The sequence below is a fragment of the Clupea harengus genome, chromosome 5, assembly GCF_900700415.2.
Source record: "Clupea harengus chromosome 5, Ch_v2.0.2, whole genome shotgun sequence".
Taxonomy (NCBI): Eukaryota; Metazoa; Chordata; class Actinopteri; order Clupeiformes; family Clupeidae; genus Clupea; species Clupea harengus.
Genome location: NC_045156.1, coordinates 7,656,018 through 7,683,681, shown reverse-complemented (window position 1 = coordinate 7,683,681; position 27,664 = coordinate 7,656,018). Strand labels below are relative to the sequence as shown.

The 27,664-nt window shown below is 39.4% G+C and overlaps 2 protein-coding genes and 2 long non-coding RNA genes across 9 annotated transcripts in view; 2 read left to right on the top strand and 2 right to left on the bottom strand.

Moving 5' to 3' along the window:
• On the top strand, window positions 1-20,637 carry LOC122132903. 2 transcript variants are annotated; one of them, XR_006152413.1, is made up of 6 exons: window positions 1-275; window positions 2,636-2,788; window positions 16,082-16,193; window positions 16,297-16,367; window positions 17,158-17,333; window positions 20,556-20,637. It is a non-coding gene; the product is annotated as an uncharacterized LOC122132903 (long non-coding RNA). The 2 variants fall into 2 exon arrangements; XR_006152412.1 differs by lacking the exon at window positions 17,158-17,333 and having other exon boundaries at window positions 48-275; window positions 20,556-20,636.
• Window positions 8,039-8,451, bottom strand: LOC122132902. The gene is made up of 3 exons (XR_006152411.1): window positions 8,407-8,451; window positions 8,192-8,290; window positions 8,039-8,089 (listed from the first exon to the last, which is right to left on the bottom strand). It is a non-coding gene; the product is annotated as an uncharacterized LOC122132902 (long non-coding RNA).
• On the bottom strand, window positions 18,400-22,362 carry LOC105912222 (inhibin subunit beta C). The gene is made up of 2 exons (XM_031567548.1): window positions 21,651-22,362; window positions 18,400-21,279 (listed from the first exon to the last, which is right to left on the bottom strand). Exons 1-2 carry the CDS (start codon window positions 22,081-22,083, stop codon window positions 20,540-20,542), a joined length of 1,173 nt encoding a protein of 390 aa, XP_031423408.1. The 5' UTR covers window positions 22,084-22,362; the 3' UTR covers window positions 18,400-20,539.
• Window positions 22,363-25,180: 2,818 nt separating this feature from the next.
• The window catches only part of LOC105912182 (R3H domain-containing protein 2), a 50,276-nt gene continuing 47,792 nt past the window's right edge, over window positions 25,181-27,664 (top strand). For 4 of the 5 annotated variants that reach the window (XM_031567544.2, XM_031567545.2, XM_031567541.2 and 1 more), the window contains exon 1: window positions 25,181-25,805. The gene's annotated coding sequence lies outside the window, so the exon portion shown is untranslated. The remainder of the gene's footprint in view (window positions 25,806-27,664) is intronic. The other variant, XM_031567546.2, reaches the window with a different exon arrangement.

The following is a 27,664-nucleotide window of genomic DNA, read 5'->3' as shown; positions in this document are numbered from 1 at the left end:
GCTGGACATCATTACCTCCAACTCTGAAATCCACAAAATCTTTACAGGATTTGTTTTTCCATTGCAGATGGTCCTTTGCACATGCTCTCTTTGGCTTGGGGTCTCAGGCTGCTACTGATAGGATCCCTTGGCTGCAGCATATAAAAGTGCTTCTCCTGCGCGCTCTTCCACCCTTGCTCAGCCAAGAGAGGAGAGAGGAAGAAAGGGAAGGGAAGGGAAGGGATGGCTGTCCAGTCAGAGAACCTCACTGAACTGACCTGACAGGGTGGCCAGAGGTAAGACTCACTGGTGGAAGTGAATAATAGCTTATCATTTATGGAGTCATTTGAAGGTTTTAACTGAATGTATCAGGATTTCAATATGTGGACATTACCTCCATATATGTCACTCTGCTGAATTGCATTATTTTATATAATTGATCATTCATAAGAATTTGTTATTAGGCTATATTCTTAATGAATCTAAGATGTCTTTAATACACTTCTATAGTTTTGTTATCATATACATTATCCCTGTATTTGCCATTTAATTTTTTATAGTTCATGTTCATAGTATTTATAAAAAAAATACATTATTACAATCAATCTGTAGCAAAGGGTAAAGGTAAATGCTCAACTACTAATAACAGTAATGGAAACAATATTACAATATTATATTACAATAAAGGAAATTATGAAATTATTGACAGTTACTAAATGATCAAAAACTGGGTGAGTACATGGTAAGCGTTTCCAGTTGTTAGAATGAGAGACTTAGAGTCTTCAGGTAAAATGGATTACTTTTCCTATTTGGCACAGTGGTCATTATACCTCCTTACATTAAACACAACCAGCCTCATCTACACAAGTAACGAGCTACAATCTTACTGAGAGAATGATTCTGCCATGTACCTCAACACGTAGCCTACTCTTTTTTTTTAAAGATTGATAAGCTAGATAAATAAGACTTCTGTATTTTGTACGTTTTGATTATTGATGGATTGGCAAGATTGTTCTTACAAGGTTACAGTTGCAAACTGTTCAATTTAAACTGATGAATATGTAATGATCATTTAATGAAAATCATGTTGTGTTTGTAACATGATTACACTTGTTTGACTAGCCTGACATAAATGCTAATAATGTTTTTTGTAAACATTTCATTTTGACTGTTTTCATTTAAACCTTCATAAAGATGCATGTAGTTGTTTTAATAATTACATGTAATTTCTAGTTTACAAGCCTCTTTTTAATGATGTTGTACCATTTAGTTTTATTCAAAATAAGGGAATTTCTCAAAATATTTTAACATACATACAACCAGTGCAAATCTAAATCTCAGGATTCAAATTTTTTTATTTTTATTTAACAATGTATTTAACAACTAACAACAACACATTTACAATACGCATACAATAAACATAATAAAATCATTTTACAAATTAATAACACTTGAAATGTGTCTTGAAATGGTGTGATTTATGATGAAAAATCCACACCTGTTCATATCAACACCCAACTGACTGCATTAAATGTGACATCTGACAACTTGTACATTTAAATTAAAACTCTAAGTATTATAGTCTTGGGGCATTCATTTAAAAGGAATTAGGCTTGGGCATTATCATTTTTGACCGGACACACAAAATGTAACAATTTTGAAAGTAGATTATTTGAAAGAAAAAAACAATCGTATGATAATTTATTTCATCCATTCAAGTAGATAGGGTGAAAGATGTCATGAACCCTCATGAGTGTAAGTCTGGTCATTTTTTTCACCAGAACACATCATGAGGGTTGTACTGTGCAGATGCTAAACTATACATTCAAGAGACAATACCTGCACTTGAAAAATACATTGGTCTCCAAACTTCCTGTAACAATGATTCAAATTGACTTAATGTTCTTGGGTTGAACCTTAGAAATTTCTCAAACTAAATTTTGCATGTCCATATTCCTAAACATTTTGTCAAAAACAGTCAACAAAAGTCAACAACAGTAACAGAAAGTGGTCTGTTCCTTTTCAATTTTACTCCCATTGTTGTCATTCTTTAGCACTGCATAGTTTACAGAGCGACACACACTGATAGCCTCTGGCAAAAGTATGTTGTAACAGTTTATTATTCAGAAACAACAGAGCTGTGAAAACCTAGACTGATCAGAAATCAGTGTCTCACACAGCCATGTAATGAGCAATTTACATGAGCACTGATAACATGTTGGGTTATCAGTGTCCTTATTATGTGGCTTACAGCCCGATGTCCAATGCCATGTCTATTGTATACATTAAGACAATTATTTACACACTACTATTAAACAATTTAGCTCCATAGAGGATGTGATTGCAATGTGTGAGACAGCTGATTCACGAGACTTTAGTCTTTATGGGGCTTAAGTCATTACCACAAGAGGGCAGTGTCACACAGTGTGAACAATGGTCCAATTGCACTCAGTCACCAACCCATTTGTTGTACACTGATGTTGTTGATAAATGCTTTTCAGATTGTGAAAATAACACAACAGTATTCAACATTGGACCAACGTTCCAAAATTGTTGAAATGCACTGGAATTCTACAAGCTGATGCATTCATATTTATTAAAACATTATATTATTTGCCATTTCTTCTGTCCTCTTTCTCTCTGTCACATTTATTAGGATTCTTCAGCTCACAACCCAACTATGCTTCAGGAGAAAATGGACGCAGAAGATGAAGCAGTAGAGCAGAGGAATCCACACTATTCCCATCCCAGAACTGATCCTCTGACATTTCTTTCTGCTGCTGTTACATAAGCAAGAGTGAGATTAAAGGTATGTGATGACACACATTTGACACAGGACTCAGATATTTACCATATTCACAGGTAGATAGATCCACAGGTGGTCACATTACTTTTTTTATTTTATTTATGCCAAACCACATGTTGGATGGGGAAGTAGAATTCTTAGCATATATGAGATCACCATTGCCCTTTGAGCCTTTATGACGCTGCTTATACTTTCACACCCAGCTTAACTGGGGCCTCACACACTCCTTGTCCATCTCCCACTTTAGCTGTCAGCTTAAAAACAGGGAAAGACTGAAAGGTGGTGCGCATTCACTTCAACCTCAGAGAATTAGTTCTGGACAGGACATTATGTGTGTGATAACAGCCCTGATCCATTGGAGGTTAATGTAGAACAACAAGGACTGTGGCATTAATTCCCTGAGCTGCACTGATGCAGGCTCTCACTGGATCAAGGACTATTTGCGTCTAGGAGCCCCTGTCCTAAGTGGAACACTGCATGTCCTTTCCTTACCTATATTGCTCAGAGTGCTCAATGTATTTCTGTGGAATACGATCCATGGAGAGCACAGCAGGCACAGGATTTGGCACAATCACTATTTGTGTCAAAGAGTAACACCGCACCTGTCCTAATCAAACAGTGAAGCTTTGGGTGAAAGTGAGTGTTTGATACGGTGACAGTCTCTTTCATTCAATACATCATTGTTAAAATCATTTAAGTGCTAATTCTATAAATACAAAGTCACAAAATGTCCCTGGAATGTAATATAATCTGATGGGTCCAGAGGTATTTGGAGAAAATTCAAAAGTTAGGTGCAAGGCAAATGGCAAACATTTGAAAACAATTCCTCTCATAACTCTCTGACGAATATGAGCTACCACCATTCAGAATCTAGAAAACTTGATAATTAATGCCTTTTAGACCAATTGGTAGACACTGGACAGCACATCACTGTGAAACGTACCCGACACAAAATTGCGCTGCAACACCCACCATTCCTATTTTGACTGCAAGAATCTTACTTGGGTTGGCAAAGAGACAAGACATGTGGTTGCTTGTGTCTTCCTTCAGGGAACAGTGCCAAAGAGTATAACCTATCATTATACTTCCAACCATGTAGGTTCACAGTGACAAGAGCAGGTAGAAGTATGGTGCAAAACTGACTGGTTAAAATTTCTCTTACACTAACTTACCCTATGTTTGTTTATATGTGTGTGATGGTTATACCATGTTCATGCTTTGACCTTTGACTGGTAACCTGTACAAACGTTTAAAAGCAAATACAAATTGGCAATTACATTTTTTGTATATATTTTGATTTTTGTCTTGACACCACTGAAGGGCCCGTCGTAATGACCCAACACCCCTGAAGGGCCCACTGGCAGGGGGGACAGATGCTGCTATGCCACATGCTGTAGATCCTCCTTTTGATGGTTATATTTGAAGGTCTTCAACCCCAAGTTGCTGTGTGTGTAGATATATACTGTTGTGAGGGAGTGAGGCGGTCACCCCACGTTTTGGGATGTGGGCTGACTGGAGATAGTGGTGAAGAGTGGAAAAACACAGTGCAGGAGATAGTGGCTCTTTTTATTTACACAGGGACTATCTGGTTTCTACCCCAAAACATGTGCCCACAAAATAAACAAACATAAATCAAAATACAGACAGTATTCAAAGTACTCCACTAGGCACCTTGCACCACATTCTAGGCCCAATCCCGGCACATTCTAGGCACAAAAACTGTATCCTCACATCTAGATACATCAAAATTCACCTCACAGCAGGGAAATGTTTTTTGCTCTTACGCTTTTCACAGCCTTTTTCAGCCCATAGACAGGGAAAATGAAGTCTGGGTCCTTCAGTTACTATAATGAAGACTAGGCTAGTATGTGATATTTGCGTTTATAGTGTATGAGAACCATTAAGGCTCAACACTCCCACTCCCAGTTTGAAAAATTATATTCACTATCAACACTAATTTTCATATTCGGCTACAGCTCTGGTGTTCAAAAAGAAAGGTTGTTGGGTCAAGCAATCCCACAGGCCACAGGTGGAATACATTTGTGTAGCAAAATGTGCTGAAAAATATAATTATCCAGTACACTGCTCTGATAAAGTCACAGATATTTTCCAATGTTTGTGGACCATTACAAAAGCTATAATGGGATGGTTCAGTCAGAATAAGATTGTCCACTTTCTTACTGGGTTAGTCAACTCAGCCTAGTAGGTCTTCATGCGAGGCAAAATCTGGGGGTGAAGAAATATCAATTCAGACACCTTATTAGCAGTAATTAGGTTAGCTTGCTTGATCATAACAACACTTTTGAGCCACCTACAGCTGAAATATGGGTTAAAAAAAAAACATAGCCGAATTTTTTGGGGCCGAGAATCAATAGGTGGGGCCCAATATTATATGTATTCATAGTGCCCAAAATTAGCCGTGGTACCCCTGCCAATGATTTAAGGTTATTTGGCACCGTGTCGGTTATTTGAACTAGATATCTTGTTGTTTTGGCACCGTCCCTCTCTTACCTGACTCCCCTAACTCGGCACTAGTTGGCCCTTGTTGGCCCAAGGGTAGTCATCGGGCTATGTGCCAATGGAAATGCAATTGGCCTTGGCATGCACTGGCTCGCCCCGAATTGGCCCGATGGTGGCAGGGCGGCTATTGTCAAGTAAGAAAACAATCTTTGTAGACAGTATTTTCAGAGACAGCTGATCAATTGGCTCATCAGGTTGAGGTGGAGATTCGTCGGGGCTTCAACCATAACGTCCCAGATTGGAAGCACCCGAGGCCTTTGTGGATGTCTCAGAGCTCCCTCAAGGAGATGGGAGACTGATATATGATTGCCAGGTTGATTCACATTAATGTCAACATAACAAGTTAACCCTCCTATTATGTTCAAATTTTACCCACATCTATTATGCTTGGGGTCAATTTGACCCCAGCAATTTAAACCTCCAAAAAATTATTATAATTCTTTTTTTTTACCCAAGTTTTTGTGTCAGGTACTTTAGGTTTGTTTGTTGACTACCTAAATAGCCCTTAAAAATAAAACAATACCCCCACCCACCCTCTTTATACATCCAGAATACATGTTACGCGACTATGGAGAAATATGCAGATCCCCATAAAATCTCACTGATTGACCTAAAATTGGAAAGAGATATCCTTCTGGTGTTTTTATGGCTTCATATTATTTCTAAGTACATATTGTTGCTATCTATAACATTTGGAGTAAAAAACTATTTCTTTTATCAAGAAAAGTAACAATGTGATGAAAAAAGTTGATATTTCTTGTATATTTTATACAATTAAAACAGCCTGGGGTCAAATTGACCCCAAACAACACCTATGCGTAAAGTATGTGTACAGGACATTGAAAACATATCATCATGTTAATTTTGCCTTTACCCAGTTGTCCCCATTAAATTAGGAAAAGTCATTAAATATGAAGCAAAAAAAATGATGTCAAACATTTATTTAGAGACGTTAAACATTGAATGGGGTCAAATTGACCCCAAACATAATAGGAGGGTTAAGACAGTAGCTTGTCAAAGACCTTGCTTGTCAAAGGTGATCTGCTCTTATACAACAAAGACTGGAAGAATTGCATTTCATAATTGAAAGGATAATTTCCGGAAAACCTGCAGTCTTGCTCGAAAGAACACCTAATGATTTTGCTTGCTGAATAGTGTGAATAGTGTCAAAGCAACTATAGAAATGTTACTGCCTCCAGATGTTCACACTAGACCACTGAACCATACCATTACAAACTTCTGCATTGGTGCATTGTTAACTTTTGCCAAACGTATGCTTTGTTAATGCCAAAGCTCTTTAACGTTTGCAAAATAAACATTCATTTATTCACTCATTCCTCCATCCATTCATGAGCCATGACTATCAAACATGGCTTGGCCAGCTTGATTGTTCATGAAGAGAAGTACAGTGTGTTTGGTACGCCACATGTGAGCATCTATTGCTAACAAGATCACTAAATGGCTGTGTGCTGATGCGGCAGCCCCATACCGGAACAATATCTGGGACGGCTTCATGCTAGATCAGGGCCAGATCTGTTCTTACGTGAGAAGAAAGCAGGTGTTTTTTGGTAAATATGTTACACTTCATGTCTTTCATTTTTCCTTACTTACAGCAGATTTGCTAATATATAATGCAGAGCAAACTAGTTGTGATATAGTAAAGGTAGGCTTCCACAAATAGATACCACAAGTATGTAATGGTATATTCAGCGCTGTGTTAAAAAGTTAAGTACATACACTGTATGCCATTTATATAGCCGTTACATTGAGGGCGTTAGCCTACTAAGGCCAGTACTCCCTTAGTAGGGACGGACATCAGTTTACCAATTACCACGCAAATTCACTTGAGATGTACATGTCAAACAGTACAGTAGAGATTATTGAAATGCCACAAGCAGTTCACCATTATAGTGCATCACTACCAGTTCAACCATTTTACAAATTCAGACAACTAGATGCTTTTAAATTGTAGAGTCGTTGAAGGCCTTGTTGCATGAAGCATATAGTAAAACCACTACAGGAAATACGTTAGAAAAGAGGCTTCATAGTCATCTCCACTACCAAAACAGGACAAGGCCTCAATTTGAAAAAGGCAAGACAACATTTGATTAAAAAAAATACAAAATCTGTCCTTTATTGCAGTCAACATGTAGAGGCAAAAAGTCCAGACAGGTTATTGTGACCAGAGGAGCAGTCGAATCAGACTTCAGTCGTATGGGATACTACAGGGAGAAGAAACAAAAACCTTTTTAATTGCACATTTATTGTCTGAAATCCTATGGTATGCCACTGCGCCAGGCAGAGCTGTTCAACTTCAACCAAACAAACATTTGTGACTACAGGTATAGATTTGTTAGAGACCTGCCAGGCTGCATTTTTAAACATTAACGAGTGATCATGCCAAACCACAACACTCAAAGTTCCTAGACCCAGAAGAGCAAACGGTTTGGACCATCCAAGTGGTTCCTTGTATAATCATAACTCCCTTACCAGTAGTTCCAGTTTAGGCAGCCACAGCACCCTCACTTGCATCATCTTGCGATTACGCACAAATAGAAAGGGACACTGTCAAAAGGGGGGCGCAAACATTCAAAGTGTTCCATCAAAACAGACATGCACTGATGTCCTTACCGGTAGCTGCAGTGTGGTGAGATGTAGTTGGGGGATTTGGTGTTGGGGTGGTAGCCACAGCATCTTCACTTGCAGCATCATCATCTTCATTTGCAGAATCATCATCTTCACTTGCAGCATCATCATCATCTGAATCATCTTCACTTGCTCCATCTTAGGATAACCATACAAAAGTGAACATTTAACCAACACAATCAAGACTCAACAGAATCCATAAATATCGTAAAAAAAAAAAAAAAAAAAAAAACCCTCCACCAGCTTCAGTAGGGGCAGATGTGGTCTGGTTGTGGGGATTGGGTGTTGTGGTGGAAACCACATCACTTTGGCGGTCCACAGCATCTTCACTGGCTTCATCTTGGGATTCCACATGAGTGAGGGGGCCAGAGAGAAACCAAGGGACACACTTACACATTTTATACAAAAACCAAACTTGCAGAAAACCACACAAAAACTAAAAAGAAACACCCTACCAGTAACTTCAGTTTGTGCAGAAGTTGTCTGGTTGTGTGGATTAGGTGCTGGGGTAGTAGCCACAGCATCTTCACTTGCTCCACCTTAGGATAAACATACAAGAGTCAACATTTAACCAACACAATCAAGACTCAACAGAACCCTTAAATGATCTGATGGCGCTTGTGTAGCGGCCGTGGAGATCTCGTGCAGGAGATAGTTTGGTGATACTATAGCCTGCATGGAGAATACCAAAACAAATTCCTAGTATCTGTATACATGGCGAAATAAAGTTGAATTGAATTGAATTAAATATCGTTAAAAGGAAACCTCACCACCAGCTTCAGTAGGGGCAGAGGTGGTCTGGTTGTGGGGAACGGGTGTTGTGGTGACAACCAGGGGCGTTTCTAGGATTCAAAGAAAGGGGGGGCTTAGCCGCAAGGGGAGTGGCATGTTTGCGCGCTGCAATTTTTTTTTTAAAGGCCCATTTGGGGCCGCGGATATCCATTGTTTCAGACAGTTCATAGATTGGTTTAATCAGAAAGAGTGTGATTTTGCTCTGTAGTTTTGCTTGCATTCAGTATAACACAAGAGACAGAATGACAGGGTCATAGTGAAATTTGACAACACAAATATACCAGCTGTGGTGAAATGACCTGTTCTGAGCACCAAAGCTGTCCTGTGGGTAGCTCTTCAGCTTAACCTGTCTGGGCCCTGTGTCTTTTTCACCTAAATCATTAGTTGCTGCAGCTGCTTGGTCTGTCTCTTCCTCTCTCTGACTCTCTGCCTCAGCCTCTCCTTCTGCATGACCCTTTAAGATAAGTTCAAACATTGAAACATTAACTGATCGAAATCCAGAAGCCAATTTTATGACTTGGCATAAAAATATCATGTAATAATCTAGTTTAGGTTAACCCTTGGAGTAGCCTAGGCCTGACAACAAATGCCTATACATTTCTACCACAGTAGAAGAAAATTAAAAAAACTCCACTCATTTCCTTCTAGACCTGTAGACCACTAACCTCCATCACACCGGCTCCTTCAGCCCTGTCAATCTCCTGCTTCTCTCTCTCATCTGACTGGGCGGAGCTACCACCTCTCCTAAAGAATCTTCTTATATCCATCTGGTCAATGAATTTGATGATATACCGGTACAATAGCGTTATGAGGGACACTATGACATTTAGTTTTCACTAGCATTAACTGATTATAAATAACAACATTCTATAGGGACTGATAATATTGTTTTGAAATACTAGAGAGATATATCAATGCAAAGAATAGAGAGATGTCGATAGTTATTTCTTGTATTTCGAATTCGCTCGTTCACACTCTTGCTAACTGGTGACAGTTTCTAACAAAGTAGCAAGCTAGCTTAGTTTTAACATAGCCCACTACAATATTCGCTTTCATTTGCCTCATATCAAGTAAACCTAAAGCAGGTAACACTCGTTAACAACTACAGATAGCCACATTCTATAACTTCTTGTACTTACAATTTCACTCCGTGCATAATTTACTTTGAACTCCTTGTCTATAATACTGGCTGTCGTTGACGAGACGGTACTAGTGTCCGGGGTTTATATCGTAAAGTATGATGAAAGGCTATTGGAGTATAATTTGAAGGGGGAGTAAACATACAAACCAGAACGCACGCATATAAGTAGCATGTTAGAGTTATAATTAACTTGTCCGTGTGAGAAACAATAGTTTAACTTTTTTTATTTAATTTTTTTTTAAGCCAATAATGCCAAATGATTTGGGGGGGGCTGAAGAACATTTTAGGGGGGCTTCAGCCCCCCTAAAATAGGCCTAACGACGCCCCTGGTGACAACCACATCATCACTTTGGCGGTCAACTGCAGAGGCCTTAAAGTTCACATCTCTCTTCGGAAAACCGAATGCTGTTCAAAGGAAGACAAAACGAGTGACTATTTCAGACAGAATTTCAAGATAAAACACAACCAACAGAAACCAGGGGAAAACTTACCATTACAGACACAAGCAATGAGGACACACACAACCACCTTTGCAAATGAAGCCATGTTTAACAATCAATAAACAACAACGGAAGGGATGACTCCACGGCACCATTAACGCAGTCTTATAAAGGCACGACGCCCTCGTTCTCGTTTCAATAATAACCAGGGTCACGTGAGTTACAGGTGTGCATCGTTTAGCGAGGCAGCCCGTTGTCTCTGCACAACAGCGAAGCATAGCTCATTTGGGCATGGTTTCGCTTATTATCTTTCAAAGCAGCTGTGTATCACCATCAATTCGGCTTCATTTTCAGTCAAAGACTGTTTGGCATCTGTCGGCAATGACCGCTTAAGAGGTTTCTTATCGTCGTTGTTGTCTGAAATGTGTATTGGATATGTCATTATTTATTGTAGGTTATCCAAAACGACGTGACTCGGATTTGAACTTTAATGCTAAAAGCATTCACTAAGCCTACTCTGACTAACTATGCCATGAATTATTGGTCTATTTTAGTCACTATACTAAAAATCTTTGCTGGCATGTGTTGCCTGTCTCTCATCTCGCGGAGGTTCGCTTTTACTATTTCGTAAAATGCTTTTTCATGTAGGAATGAATGTCAGATGACGCACAGTATAGCTGCCCGAGTTATTCAGGAAGCGCAATGTCTAAAAGCAATGACATTGTGAGATTTTTATGTCATTTCTGTGATAGCAATATTAACAATACATTACTAAGTAAGATTATGGTGGATATATACCTTTATATCAATCCTGCATAACATAACGCTAGTTTTATAGATGAAATAAAGACATTTGGCACCTTTCATCTAACTGTGAACCCTTCCATTGAAATTAGTTGAAGTTGTGTCTAAAAGGCTTACAAGAGAAATCTGTGTTGATTCACACATTAATGTGCAACGATGTCCACATTACAACAAAGCAAATCCAACAAAATATTTTTTAAGTGCATGTAACTTATACCATAAGACACAGCGTGGTGAGGGAGCAACAGATCCCTACAAGGCTGGAAAAAGCAGACACGATCTCTCTCTTTCTCTCTCACTGTCCTTCACACACACGCACACACACGCTTTGAGAAATGGTGAAAGATTAGAGCAGGGGTTTTTAACCGGGGGTCCGTGGCCCCCTGGTGGTCCGCGACGGCATTGCAGGGGCCCGCGACATGAGCCTATGTTGATCAGTTCACCATTGATTTTTTATTTATTTTTATAAATTCGCTTTGATATTTTAACACATTTCAAGATTACCCAAGTGCTACAGGCCGAATATGTGCGCGGGGGAGGGGGCGTGGCGACGGCGGTTAGTGATCCACCCTGATAACTGCACATATTTAAGTGTTATAGGCAGAATATCTGTGCAGGGGGAGGGGGCGTGGCGGCGGCTGGCGATGTACCCTGATAATTTCACATATTTAAGTGTTATAGGCAGAATATCTGTGCGGGGGAGGGGGCGTGGCGGCGGTTACAAACACGCACGCGCGTGCAGGTACATCAGTGGGCCGCAAATTACTTTCTAGTCAGAATGGTGGTCCCTGGGACAAAACCAGTTGAAAACCCCTGACCTAGATTATCAGCAATGTATTCTAAACAACTGAGGGTCCATTTGTTTTTAATTTAATTTAATTTGATCTATATATCTCTATAAATCCATGCTGTCCTTCTTCCTCTTTGGTGAAAGCTAGTCTGATGTAACACATAAGGATATAATAGGTAATTGGGTCTGTTGTAATGGGATCAGACCACGGATTTACAAGTTATTTGAAGAGACTTGCACTAGGGAACACTACACCTCAAGTGTAGGCCCATTTTGTATCAGACCCGCTCTGTAGAAGATCAGGCCCATACTAAAGGTTGGAAGATGTTAGAAAGGAATTTGTGTTGTGGGCTCTCGGGAGCACAGCCACACACGGCAGAAAAGAAATCTTGTTTTCTCACGTTAGACTCACAGGTGGTATAACAAATACCACGGTATTTGTGACAGAGAAACACTTTATACTCTACTTTAACCAATGTTAATTATTGAGTCATTGCATATATTTTTTTTTTCCTGAAGTAATGGTGTGGGTAACTGTGGTAGCCCATATGCATTCCAAAAAGGAACGTTTTTTGTTGGGTTGCACTGCAGACACTTCAATTTGACTCCATATTGATATTTGCATGAAATCATCGTCTTCAGCCTTTCTCTGTTATGTGTCAAATATGACCTGGCCATTTGTGGGTAGACTCTCTAGCTAATATGTACCTTTCCATGCTGGTCTTTTCTTGATAATTGTGCAAGAATTGTGCAAGCCTATGACCTATTGGCTTCTCTGCAAAGGGTGTTTAGGTAGGGTGTTTTACTCCTTTACTTTTTTTTACCTTTCCTTGATGTAGAAAGAAGTGAAGTCGAATGAAGTTCAGCATCTGCTGTGTGCTTATCACAAATACTAAAAGCTTAAAGTCCGGCTGTCCTGTACCTTAATTGGGTTCGAATTGGGTTTGGTTAGGATTAGACTTTGTTGGAAGAACAACCTTATGAACAAATGCCACTGCCTTGCCAAGATCAGACGTGAATACAATGGAAAGTTGCAACTGAAAACATACTGTCATAAAATTCAGTTAAGAATTAAGAATAATGCCAAAATGACAGGCGAGGCTGTACAAATATAATGCTTTTAGATGATACCCAAACCCTCCCAAGCAAAACACCACTTTAAAGTGATGAAAGTGCAACTTCAGCCAGGATTCTCAAAAAGCTGCTGCCTGTGTTGTTTTGTTGGATGTCAGAAGTGCGTAAGGCAGTACGTAACCGCCCGTGGCCCTCATGGAGACACGTCTGACACCTTAACCACTCTCAAGGGGATTTGCGGGGATTGTAAGCGCTGCGTGTGATTAGAGTGGCCCATAAAAAATCAGCTGGTCTCTAGGTCAGTGTGTCAGTGTCAGTGTCACTGGGTCAGTGTCACTGTGTATCAGTGAGTCACTAGATTTCCTTCAGAACAGTCTTTTTCCCCTTAGCTGCTCCAGCGTGTTCACTTCCTGGGACACACACACACACACACACACGCACACATTTTGTGATGTTTTTCATGTTTTTCAGTTTTAACCCTTTATTTTGTCAGTTTAGGAGTAGGCTATGGTCATCTTGAAATTTCATCAGAATCATTATTGTGATGTGTTTCTCTTGAAACCACACATCCCCTTGTCAGCCTGATTCTGTAGCAAAGGAATTTGGTATGTTTACGTGGCACTCTCAGATTTATCTGGTTTCTTCTGGCAGTGCACGTGAGCCATGACCAGACAGCGTGAGAGCAAGCTGCACATTTACAGCCAGGGATGGGTATTTTCCATCAGGACAAAAAGCACCACTCAGTAAATAAAGAAGCCTGCCAAAGTGGAGATGTGCACCTGCCAAATGCATCTGAAAGAAAATCTACACTAATATCTCAAACATTATTATTACAGTATTATTACAGCATTGCTACATTTATAGCTTGTATAGCTATATCACAGCCTTGTTAAAAATGTATGGTTTCTACCATTTTACATTCAAACATTGTCATATGGCTGATACTTTTATTACAAAACACACAAATGGCTGTGCATGCATTTACCAGTGCATGTGTTCACTGCAAGTTCAAGTAATGTGCAAATCAAAAATTACTTGATTTGTTGTTTTCAGCCCTGATAAGATAGTGATTTATTTGTTATAAACAATTATGAATTTCTCTCTCTCTTCCTAACATTGTCATCTTATGTTTTACTTACAGATACACATCAGTATTACTACGCAATACAGAGTGCTGAAAGAATATAAAATGGAATACACTGGAAATACAGCTGAACTATATAATAACTACAATAATAACTATAAAAGTGAATTCATAAACATTCAGTGCACACACATTTGAATGAAATGCACACTTTTCTCATATTGTATTTCTGTGGAACCTAATATGATTAATATTTAGCCTCCCTTTATCTTTCTTTTTGGCTATTTCATATCTGCCCTGTTACAAGAAGAGTTTGGTGACTTTGCCAGAAAAAAAATGGACTGCTGTTTGCCCAGCAAACACAGATTGTACATAAAAAAACACTTCAACTGTTTGCCCATGCAAACACGCTCTTTGCCTTTCAGACACTATTGATTTTTCATTTTAATACAACATATTCTTTTGGTCATATGAAAAATTCAGGGATCTAATGATGTATTCACCAGTTGGATCACTGTATTATTCTTATAATAAATGAATTGTGTTCACTCATCACTGACTTAAACTGTGCTTTTTACTGACTTCTAATTTGAAGAGAAATATTGGGACATTGAGAGAAACAAGTCAAATTAGGAATTAACTGCATTTAAGTTGTCTATAGTCTTGCAAATATGAACATATATGTTGGGCATTTGAAATGTGGAAGTTATTAACCTAATAAGAAGTGAGTAGCATTGTTTGCATTTATTGATATTAATATATTTACTTATTTATTGTCATTTTGGATAAAAAACTTAAAATGTTCAGTAATTAAGGCCTAGTTCAAAACAACAGTCCTTATCAAAAAACATAAATAAAGGTCAACCTTTTACAGGGAAGTGTAAAAGAAACAAAGCTGGGCACTATAGCACAGTGTCTCAATATACATGACTTATCAAATCAGATTAAACAGTTAGCATTCATTTTCTAACACTACAGTTTCAATGCCTACTGAACGCCGAACCTAATGAGGTTCAAATGAGCAGTCTTTGGCTGTAAGTAAATAGAACTGCGGAAGTTAGTAGCTAGTCAAGAAGCAAGTTGCCTAGTTGGCATACATATTCAGTACACTTCAAGTTCACATTTTTGACGAGCTAGCTCTGTTAGACTAGGTGACGTTTGCACAGCAGGCCTTGGTGCAAAGTTTGAAATTTAGCCCATATCGGATTTTTAGGACCGTCTTGTCTCACCGACCAGAGAAAAACCCATTTGTATCCGATAAAGTTTATAACCTCTGTAAAGAAGGTCTCTTGTAACAACCTGCCTACCATTTTAGACATCACTGTGGTGACCACATAAATCAACAAGGGTGTAAACAACACAACCTAGAAGCCACAAATGGCAGTAATTTCAATTGAAATGATTGCAAGTCATATTTATCTTCCACAACAAATTCAGCAAATTATACAGTGCAGAAGAATGAGCTATGATTTTTGCCTTGGAGTAAATGGACCTGAAGCCTTGGTGTAAAAGGGATGCACATAGATCCAATTTCTCTAGAGCTGTGTATTAACCCCTCAATAATGAGCCATGTGCCACATGGAAGCAAACAATCGGAACTTGCCAAACATGTACCATGCAGAGTAAACATAGCCTAAGGTGTCACCTACAACTCATATTGACAAACAGCATTTGTTAAAGTTGATGAAAATCCTCAATGATGTGGAAAAAAGGACTGTTATTTTCTTCATATCGCAGCCTACTCTAAATGTTTCATAAAATGTCTAACACAAGAAAGTTGCAATGTATTGTGTCTGTAATTTAAAGGGTGTAATTTAACTATAATTTAATTTAGTTATAGATTTCCTCTTGATGCCTGCACAGAAATGTCTCATGCTGCTTGCATTAGCTATGGATCTCTTCAGTGAACAGACTGCATGAAACATGGGGGGAGTTTTCCACTGCATGACACGAAACTTAAACTTGGAAACTCAGACCTGTATGAAATGTAAACCTTGTTTTTCAGATGGTTGGAGTAAGCTACAGGAAGTTGATGACTGACATTCCGCTGAAGAGACTGAATTCAATAGAGACTGAAGAAATCACCTTTATCACTGAGGCAATATTATAAATGGAAGGTTTGACCCCTTTCTAATTATCAGTTCCTTCAAATGAGAATTTAAAACTTTCATACTGTATTAAATGTATAAACTGTGCATTTGTCCTGTCTGGTATTCTTAGCTACTCAGGTGGCAATGTTTTTAGTAAGGACTACAACTACAGGGTCCACCTGGCGTTTGTCTTAAGCACCGGTAAGTGACTTCCTGTTCTTTAATTCTCTGCCCTGTAGCAGGAGATTGTCACTGGGGTATCTCATAATGAGAGAAAGAAAATGTTCAGTAACTTATGTAGCCCCTCTCATCACTGTCATGGATGATAAAAGGACCAGAATCGGGTCCGTAAACTTAAAAGTAATAATGTATTGTTCTCCATATAAAATCTCATATCTGAACCAGTGAGTGGACAATGGCAAGCTAAGGTGAATTCAAAATAAAGTAGTTATTGAACAGAAAATAACAAACAGTGTGTTTATGGCTTCCAAAAGAGAGCTTTTATATTGATGGTGAGGTGATTCCATCTATTGTATAGTCACCTGTGAAGAGCTTAGGAAGGTGTACAATTCGATGTTGAGTGACCGTGGACAGATCGTAGAAGTTAACAATTTCAATACCATTGATTAGACCTTCTTGCCTGCTAACATGAAATTGTGGCGCTTGCAGTTAGATTCTATACTGTGTCCTTGACTGTGTATTAAATTGCTATTTCAGAGGTGGAGAATTTTGAGAGAATCACGAATAAGTCAGTTAGGAAATGGCTTGGGATGTCACGTCGTCTAAGTAAAGTAGCATTGTATGGAAAAGGATTTTTGAAGTTCTGCAAGTTGTGTACAGATGTAGGCTCATTAAAACATATTCTCTCTGGTTGCAAAACTAGCTTGAGTCAGGGTTGCTTCATGTGGAGACATAATCTGGTTTTAAAATCATTGACATGTTTGTTTGAGAATAAATTAGTTGAGGTTAATTCTTCATTGGTTATTGACAGGGACAGAAGAATATCTTTTGTGCAAGAGGGACCGAAAAGTGGACACCAGGAATGCACAAACAGTACTGGCAAAGCGCAGGATTGGAGTTGGCTGGCTGATGTCAGAAGGCAACTTCAAGTTCCAAAGTGTATTGTTGTGGCAGCTATGAGACCAGACATGGTGTTGTATTCTGAGTGTGAGTGCATTGTTTACTTTATTGAGTTAATGATTCCCTTTGAAGATGCAATTGAGGAAGCCTTTGAAAGGAAGAAGCTAAAATATGCAGAACTGGTTGCGGAAGCGAGGGAACAAGGTTGGCAAGCACACACAAGACCAGTGGAGGATTTTTAGCTGAATCAACCACATTGCTTCTGTTCGATTGTTTGAGGCTGTTGAAAAAGCGAGCCAGCAAGCTGAGGCGCTCACAGACTACTTGGGGACATGTGAATTAACCTGTATTAAGCGCCTGTTGTCGCAAGATGTTCTGGAAGTTGGCATGCTGGCATACTTTGACATACTTCGCAAGATCTTTAGGATTTTGGCATACCTTGAGTTTGCATCAGTGGGACATGGGTATAGCTGAAGAGGCCATACTTAGAACCACCTTCATTTGCATATGTACGGCTGAAGATGGCAAACATAGAGCCGCCAGCAAATAGCTGAAGAACCCGGTAGGACTGGCATTCGATCGTGGTTGTTGTGGGGAAGTCTCTCAGTAATGCTTGGGTGTATCTAGAGGTGTGTCTGCTGTCGTCTCTGAAATTGACATGTGCCCTAACCCATTCTGTTGGGGAGGGGGAAGGGTCTATGCCGTCAAACACCGCTGTTGAGCCTTCTGCAGGTGTTGTGGGCATAATTCAACAAAACACTGAAGAAGGAGGTTGCCCTGTTGATAACCCCAGTGAAATGCTCACAAAGGCGTCTTTTTTTTTATGTTGTTATTGTTAAGTATTGGTGAGTATCGGTATGATGGTTGTAATGTACGCTGTTATGATACTGGCTAGGTTGTTAGGTTTTACTTTTTCCAATAGATAGGTGAGAGGTTTGGCCACTGTGGGAAGTCTCCGACTAACAGCAAAAGGAATTTAATCTTTTCTTGTGTATAACTAAAACTAAAGTCTCATTTTTTGGTGATCTTGATCAGTCAGGTTTGCTTTTTTTAGACATAAAACATTTTATGATCAGTTTTGTCTATTTGCTTTTGGGCGTGCATATCTAATATCTAAACTACTTGTATAGACATCACTGACTCAAAAAGAAAGTTCATAGGTAAAATATCTTTATTAAAAATATATTTATATGCTTTAATATACTGTAATCACAGTTACAGTATAATCGTAATATGCTGTACAGTACAGTCTTTAAATTGCAACTCATTGTTACTTCTAAAACATAAGAAAATATAAAATGACATTGACAGATTAAAGAAAAATTGATTCAATAAGTATCCCAAAGTTGTTAAAATAATTTACAGTAACCTGATAGCAAAAAAAAAAATAACACAAAAGAAATACACAAAACATAACACAAGCTTGAATAGTGAGACTCACATTAAAGCTCAAGAAAAATAATGGAGCACTTTCTCTGTTCTTGACATATTATGAGTGCCCCAAATATCTAGTGTTAATCTCCATTATCATATTGGTATTATAAAGTGCTGATGCAAAAATATACTGATCCTGATAGTGGTTGTAAGACATTAGCTTGTTGATATGTGGCAAAAATGAAATAAAGAATGGAATGATACATAATAATATTCAGCATTTTGAGTGACAAACAGTTAATTGCATCAAAAACAAATGAGAGGCAAAATATACACAGGTACAAATTGAGACACTGGTTTCTTAAGGTTGCCACTATCATACATAGACTTGGGACAGGAAGTGCTTTGAAAAAAACACAATAAAAAAAGCTCAGGTTCTGCAGGTGCTCATAGCAAATGAGGAAGTGCTTATAGATTTCTGGAAGTCAGCTAAGAAAGGCTCCTGTTTGAGTATAGCTGTATGTATACATCAGCACAGAAATTAAGAATAGAATTGCATCTACAAATACTATCTGCATGGTCTTAAAAATAGCTAAAATCATGCTTTACAAAATCATAAAACTTTAAACCCTTCAGAGGTCAGACGTGCCATAAAACATGCACATTGCCCATAATTTCCCACAGACCTTCACATTTACAGACCCTGTGGCAATAACTAAATGTTTACTCATGTCATTGAGTAACAACCTAAAGTTCATGCTGCAGGGAGCACGTGCCCCAGCAAGGATCTGAACAAATAATACACTGTAGGTGCTGATGAAATCATTTTAACCACTGCACATCCAATGGGTGCCTTTAAACAATGCATCAATACTGTTAACTGACATGAAAAAAAGAACAGTTTAGTGCCCAGACATGTTAAAAACATCCTCTTTGGTCTCATGTATCTACTTTCTTTACTCTAAAAGCATTGGATGATGGCAATCTGAAATGCTCCATGATCTAGTTAAAGTCTGGTTCAAAACGATTCAGAGGCAAAAATGCTCTCATACTCTCAAGGCCTAGTGATGACAGACTAATGCCAGGAAGTTAGTCAGCAAGATAGTCATTAGAAACTTCTAACAAAAGTAGTAAGTGTAAACTAGGCTAAACTATCTGTATGAGCTCCCCTTGAAAAGTGACGAAACTCGCCCTGTAATTATACTGAAATGTGTTTAAGTGGCCATGGCTATGTTGTGCTGGATTTCGCTCCCTTTTGGCAACCTGATAATAAAACGTTAGAGAACATAGGGAAATATACAATAAATGCATTTCAGACATAAATAAGGCCATTGAAAGAAGACCTGAAATTAGACTTGAAGAAGACATTAACTTAAATTTGATTTGGCCTGATTCATTCTTTAGGAAAATATTTTCTTTGTGTTTTAGGTGTACCGGTTTGAATGAAACACATATTAACTTGGTATTTAAAATGATTTAACATTTTTCCCCCCTGAGCTCTAGGCACTGCATACTGTACAGCACACTAACAACTTACAGTATGTACTTACTTATTAAAATCTTAAAAGTATATATGTAATATATGAAACATTACAAAAATAGTTATGTCAAACATAATAGAACAAAATAGTAGCTATATCAGGGTAATATTGACTTATACCTCTGAATATAGCAAAGGCTTTGGGGTTTCTATTTGACCCATTTAGGTAACAACTGTCATGAATCCAGGTCTAGATTATTGTTACCACAATACCAGGTGACTGATTGAATCACCTGTTGGTCATATGCATAAATATAATATATGCATAATGTATGTGCATATGCAATGTACATACACTTCTGCTGATATTTCTGTGCATGTAGTCGAATATCTCTTTCCTTTCAATATTGAACTCGTAATGTGCGCTAAAGTGTTTATTTTACGTGCACCCACAGGACTCCACTATCATGTCAGGGACATCGGTTTTGACTATGCTGTGCTGGGAATTGAAGTAGACCATTGACAGAGGCCGGCGCTGAATGGGCACACAGCATGACGACACAGCCTTGTGGATGCCGTTCGCCTTGAGTTGGCTGAAAACCGTGGCGTGGAAGGACGAGGCAATGCCCGGCGAGCCGGCCAGGTGCTGTGGGCACTGGCCCATGCAGTAGTTCATGTGGTAGCCCTCGGGCGCGATGATCCAGTCCTGCCACTGGATGTCACGGAACTTGATGTAGAAGTCCTTCTTGCAGCACACGCTCTCGTCCTCTCCACAACGCAGGGAGCGCTTCGTCAAGGCGTGCGTGGACTCGTCATCCCGGAGACGCACCTGGGCTACCAGGAAAGGCTGGTGGGCCGTGTCGTGCGAATTACACAGGTTCTTCCCTCCGTCCTCGCAATGTACCTCCAGCTGCAGGCGCCGCTGGCCGCCGTCCAAGAAGGCCTGTAGAGTGCGCGTTAGAGAGAAGGTGTGCCAGTCGCTCTTCTGCACCTCCAGGGTCTTTTGCATTAGCAGTGTGCGGTTGGAGCCTCCCTGCCCCGACAAGAAGATGTGCGCCTTCATCTGGGCAACATCAGCAGAGGGAACGTACAGCCACAGGGAAGACTGCAGCACCTGCACGCTGTGCCCTTGCTCCTGCACAAACTGGAAGCTCAGGCTGGGCTCACTTCCACCGTTGTCTGAGCAGTGGGAGAGAGATAGAGAGAGAGAGAGAGAGAGAGAGAGAGAGAGAGAGGGGAACTGAGTATAGGCCTATGCTTTTGCCAGCAATATGAGAACGTACATACTGTACATTTATACAATTGACTATTACAGATGGCCATTTAACACAAAGTAAACGACGTGTGGATTTCATTTTTCCCCCAGTAAAATGTGGCCGTTACCATAAAACTTGGACAATTAAATATCAGACTACATAAACATTTAAATGAGACTCGACTTAATGGATTTGATAGTAACTTAACATATATTTCGTTTTGATGGTCCACCGGGATTTGTACATCACTGCCTACAGTTGAGAGCAACAGAAAAAGGTTTTATATATGCTTACCCATATCTGCGAAACTCACGATCTCGTAAGCTTGATCTCTTTGTGTGTTCAGGTTGGCATCCAACTCCAGCGTCCCATCCTGCTTCACCCGTCCCGCGTGAAGTTTCCGAAGAGCGGTCATCAGCGCTGCTCGGGGAATTGTGCTGGTGATATTCGGCCTCTCTTTCAGATGCAGTTTCTTCAAGATCTGTTGCTTGGCTATTTCGATCAAAAGCTTATCTTCCGACCCCTTCTCCATCATCGACAAAGCGCAAGAAGCGCACCCCGGAGACGCTCTAGCTGTTGCCGCTGCTTCCAGTCCTTCAATAGTAAAAGCACCCAGTAGCAAAACTGTGATCATCACTGAGTACATTCCGCACTGCGGTTGTCTTCTAAATATGCCCAAAGTGGTAGCAGACGAGAGAGAAATAATAAAATGTAATACTGATAACATTCTGCCTCTTGTGAGTCGTCAAAGCACAAGTGAGAACTTGTTGCGCCTAAGGGTGGGAATGACCTCAGCCTTGCTTCGCCGTGGAGATCAGGTTCTGACAAGGAGCAAAAACGAGAGGTACTTCTGTATGTGATGCAAGAAAAAGTAGGGTAATCCACCAAATGTTGTGACACGTATTAGGGACGTACCAATCAACGCATCACAGAAATTACAGGCACACGCACACACACACACACTCTACCTGGCGTGTTCACACACACATACAGACGCACACGACCCCCCCCCCCCCCCCCCCCACACACACACACAAACACACACACACACACACACACACAAACACACACACACACACACACACACACACACACACACACACACACAGAAAAACAGCTTATGTTGATTCTCGACTGCGCAGGCTCATCCAAGCTCATTATTTTGTGTTACCAGTGTACACATGTACAGTGAACTCCTCCGCGAATCTAAACTCCAACTTCTAGGAACTTAATCGATGCCATGCACTATGACATTACTTGGCACTTACAAGCCATTCATGTCACCCAGCTTAGTCAGCGAACATCATCATCGGATCGAAGTCCAAAATGATTGAACTCTGGCCCAGAGACCCTTCTTTTCATCTCCAAATAGTCTGCTTCGAATAGCTGGCGACAAAACGCGTGATTAATATGATGCAACCCATGGCAACATACCGTTTAATTAAAGATAGAGATCGAGCCATTCAGGCCATTTATTATAATATCATCAATTCAGAAACAGATTTAGGCTTGCTTAATGGAAAGCATGTGTCTACAAGCAAATCAATGTACACATAGACAACGAATAATCTGTCCAAAGGGAAAAATAGAGCAGGTGGGCATTCTACTAGCAGGCCACAATATAGATACCTATGACGAACAAGACAAACAAAAACAACCTACAGACATATAAGACAAGCAAAATAAACCAACCAAACCATAAACAGACCTTCATTGAAACTTAATGTGTAATAATACGTTTGCAAGAAAATTGCCTATGTGTCTGTGTGTAGCCTATGAGTATGTGAAAGAGAGATGTGCGCTATTGCGACTCTGAGAGATGATAATACCATATTCATTGGGTCTGTGTTCGCCGTCTTGTGGACATTAACGGAAACTACACCATGTCCAAGTGCGCATAGTCTGGTGTGACTTTACCACCGCCAAGTGTCAGACTCATGCAGGTAATTGCAGAGCCACATTTGATATATGACGGTCTAATGTGTTTCTCAGACATTTTCTAAGTTTCATGGTATATAAGTATATTGTATGCATATCATATTTGTATTGTGAAGTATGCTATGTGCATTTGTGGACGTTTTCAACATCAAACAAACAAATAAAGAAATAAGAATTAAATATTGAGGAGATTTGTGCATGGATGAAGGTAAAATTGACTATAAATAATAGTCGAATAAAAGTCAGTTTGTCTCCAAAAACAGGACTCTATGTTGCATTGCAAAAATGTTTAAATACAGTATATTTTAAGGATTATATTTGCCTGTGTACTTCATTTTAATCAATTTCAAAATTCACAATGACTCAAATTTCCATAAAAGTTCTAAATATAAACTCAGAGTTCTTGACTACATAGACATAAACTTTGACTTGTTTTAAAAGAAAAGGTGGATGTAACCTTTACATGAAAGAAAAGTATATTATGTAGGCCTACTCTTAATTCTATATACTATTTTTGTGCTTGGGTGTGTCTGGCATGGACTGGATGGACGCCTGTCACATTTCTTTGTTTTAAAAAGAGGCTGAATGAAACAGGAAAGACCAGAAAACAAGAAGAACAACTCAAAGTTAAAATTTAAATCAACCCTTAAATCAGGTATGAAAACTAATGGGTGGAGGTGCAGGATGTGTGTGGACTGTGGTGGAAGTTGAAACCATTAACCTCATTAGGGTAACACAGCTATAGAAAACAGCTGTGTAATGCATACTGCACTTCTCTCGTGTATTGGGAACCAAATGCTTATGGATGGCCATTTTGTAGTGCATTAGGTATTTTAAGATACACAATTTGCAAAAAGAACTGGACTATTCATGCTATATAAATTGGCCCAACGTGTAAACTACTTGTTCTATACATATTTGTAATGGCATCACAACTCGCACTGTGATGATAATCTCCTTTCTCCTTTTTCTCCCTCCTCTTCTTTTCCTTACTTACCCTTCCTATTATTCTGCATTTCTCTCACACTTCATACAGGCAGATGGCCCTCTATTTTAAGTTGGGTTCTTCTTAAGTTTTCCTCCACATAAATAGAAGTTTTGCTACTTTGGCCATGTGCCCCTTGGCCTTCTTTGGGATGAATTTACACTCTGCAACAGGTACCTCTTGTATGGGAGAAATAGTCCATGTATCATCTCTTGGAAATCAGGTGATGATTATTTTTTTATGTATGTGATTGAAGAGGGTTTTGAGTTTCACCTCAGTTCACATTCCTCTCCTACTTTCTCTATTATCACCTAGTACTCACACAAAAAACCAAACACTGTTGTCTTATTATGCACATAACTGGTGATTTTTTATACCACATGAGGGTCACGAGAGTTACGCACCAATCAAGGTGAAAGGTCACATGAGGAATAATGTGACCTTCAGTCATTAGTCATGACACAGTTAACGAGATGACTGAATCAAGCCAACTATGACTTTTCCATGTCTGGCACAGACACGCCTTCTCAGAACCATATGGATCAGGGCCTATTGGCTCTTCAGGGGTTTCCTGATTGGTCAATATTTCAAAAGTGTCTTATTTATTATATTATATTTTATATTTAGCTTGTGCCTACATTAGATAGGATGAAAAGGATGAAGAATGCATATTTGTTTTAAATTGGAAAGGTGTAACTAACCATTGTAGCACCTTCAGGTAGCATACAAATATAAAAAAGATAGAAACCAGTTGGCTCCTGGCTAAAGAGGTCAGAAACATTTATCATGATTTTAATAAAAATATTCTAGTCAGTTTTACCATAATTCACCAATCAGAAGTTGATACAACAACTCCGGAAAACCTTTACACCTGCCCGAGACAGGCATGCGTAAACGCCAATCATAGAAAATAATGACAAGTTGGTTATAAACCGAAGCCGTGTGAAGTTGTGTTGTGTTTTTCTTTTAAAAACTTTGATATTTATCCAATTTCATTTTAAGAAGTTTTTAGTGGTCGTGCGTTTTTCTCTTGACGTTTCGGTCCCTCCCACGCGGTGCTGTTTTTGACAGTCGGTAGTCGCGGTCGAGTAACAAGACTCAGGCACGTTAACTAGCCATTTAACTGCATTAGCTAGCTAGCTTGTCAGTGACAGGGTGCTAAAGATACAATTCGTTATTTATGCAAACGGTTGTGTGACAGGGATTACATTGCTGGAGGGATTAAATGATAAACCTGAGCATTTTGTTTACAGACTATGAACCGACGTTACACTACATAACGTTCAAAAGCTGCTCCGTGTCTTCTCTGTGGCTTCGTTGTATAGAGCTACAATAGGCTAGCTAATTAGCCTGCCAAGAGGCTGCAGTAGCTCTGAAGCTATCTGGCTAGGTAGTAACGTTATTGTTTTATGGTGCGCGGCAGACCACAGCAGCTCTGCTCTATGTGTGAAGCAGTCGACCACCAGCGACCTTTGGGAAGTGGAAATTGTCTTTTTGTCTTAATTGCATGAGCGCGCACTGAAAAGGTAAGTGTTCATCTTATTCGCAGTAAATTGTCCACATCACATGAATGTGACTGATAAAACGATAGCTGACTGTTCGCTAGCTAGCACCCTAAACCGTGTTTAACACGAAGTATTTTCATTTCGATGGCTTGCTAGCTAGCTTGATATGGTTTTAAATAGCGCGCTCATAAAGGCACATATAGCTAGCTACCTCTCTCTCTGCCATTTTAACCAAGGTTTACTCTTCACTTATAGCGATGGTAATATTTAAATCCGACCCTTCGAACTGACGCTTCTAATCACAGCCACGACTGTGTAATGTTACTTGGCTAATTTATTTGCGTTATATTTCACGGATAACGTTAGTTTAGTTGTTAGTTTGTCACATGGATGTCTTCAGGTTTGGTTTTAGTACGCATCGGAGGTAGCTGGTTTACCGGTTGACCCATTCATTAACGTCGTAATTCATAATGCAGAATGCCAAATTAAATCTAAGAAGCCCATACTGACGTTAAATCGTTACATTTGATCATTTAACCACCTGTTTTACTACATGTATTGCTGTGTAGGCGAGTCACGTCAACGTTAGATTATCTAACGTTAATTGAGTTAATGGTTTGTCTTATCGTTACGCATATTATTAATATATAGGTAACTGTATAATCGTACTTTTGACTAAAGTCAAATTAAAGTTTTTATGAAAGTAACAAGACAGTCCTAATATTGAGAAAGAAACGTTAACTTTCCCGATTCACTTGTTATCTATGTGTAGATGCCCATGGCCGGCTGTCATTCACAGACATACAGTCTCCTGTTGTTATTGGTGCCTTTTTTCTGTTGTCACTGTGGCCTCCTTCATTTTGAAATACAAAGTCGTGTGTGGCAGGCTGAAAGCCGAAGGTATAGTAGATCTACATGATGTCTGTCATTACGGTTATGTCAACAAGTGACCACATGGGTGTGATGCTTAGGGCGGTCATGTCATCTTCCTACTCGCGTGAAGTGAAACGGCAAGGATATCGTGAGTCATGCCATATTTTCACAAGGATATTGCAGGATCTCCCATATTCCCAGCTATTCGCTCAACTAGCCTGCTGTCACAAACAAGCTGTCTTAACCTTTGCACGTTATTTATCTTTCTTACCAATGCCGATTTACTAGTTCAATATTCAGTGACGCTCTGCTCAGTACGCTGGCTGATATCAGCTGTGGTTGTGAACATGAAAAAAAAAAAAAAGTCACTTTAGGAGACCATTTTTGTTTTTACCTCAGGAAACACGTTTTGCTTAACCATAGAGAGGGTGTCCCATGTTGTTTTTTTACTAACTAGAACAGAAGTACCATGCAACCATATTTTTACCTGCTGCAGGGGCTACACAACACCTTAACTGCCAACCCCATCCAAAATTGGACAAATAGAGTAAAATAAAGTACCACAAAATGGTTTCTTATCAAGACCTATCTGAGAGACCTATTAATTGTGATTAACAGTCGAGCCTGTGATATATTATTTTGAGTCTCAATCACTTCTCACGGTAGGTGGCTTCAAAGCTCATCCTGAGGAGTTCTGGAATAGGATTATTCATACGTCAAAATCGTATGATCATTGATGGAGGATTTGGTCTATTCAGGTGTTTTTTGCTGAAAGACAATGATGAGAATTGTCATCAACAACCAGTGGTCATGCTGTCTCTGGGACAGAGCCTGGGAGTTATCTGCACGGTGAGAACATGACAAGAAAACCTACACCCTTCGCAGAGATTTCACAGTGTATTCTGCTGAAACACTGGAAATAAACTTAATTAATGAAGGTGGCCATGCTAACAAGCAGTGTCATTCCAATTAGTTGAATCTGCTTTTTAGGCATCATTAAACAGAGG

What these genes read in the sequence shown, in the direction of transcription:
- LOC105912222 (XM_031567548.1), bottom strand. Translation starts at nt 22,083, where the DNA reads ATGTTATCAGTATTACATTTTATTATTTCTCTCTCGTCTGCTACCACT. An exon ending in CGTGAGTTTCGCAGATATGG is followed by an intron (nt 21,280 to 21,650) that starts GTAAGCATATAT and finishes CCCACTGCTCAG; the next exon opens with ACAACGGTGGAAGTGAGCCC.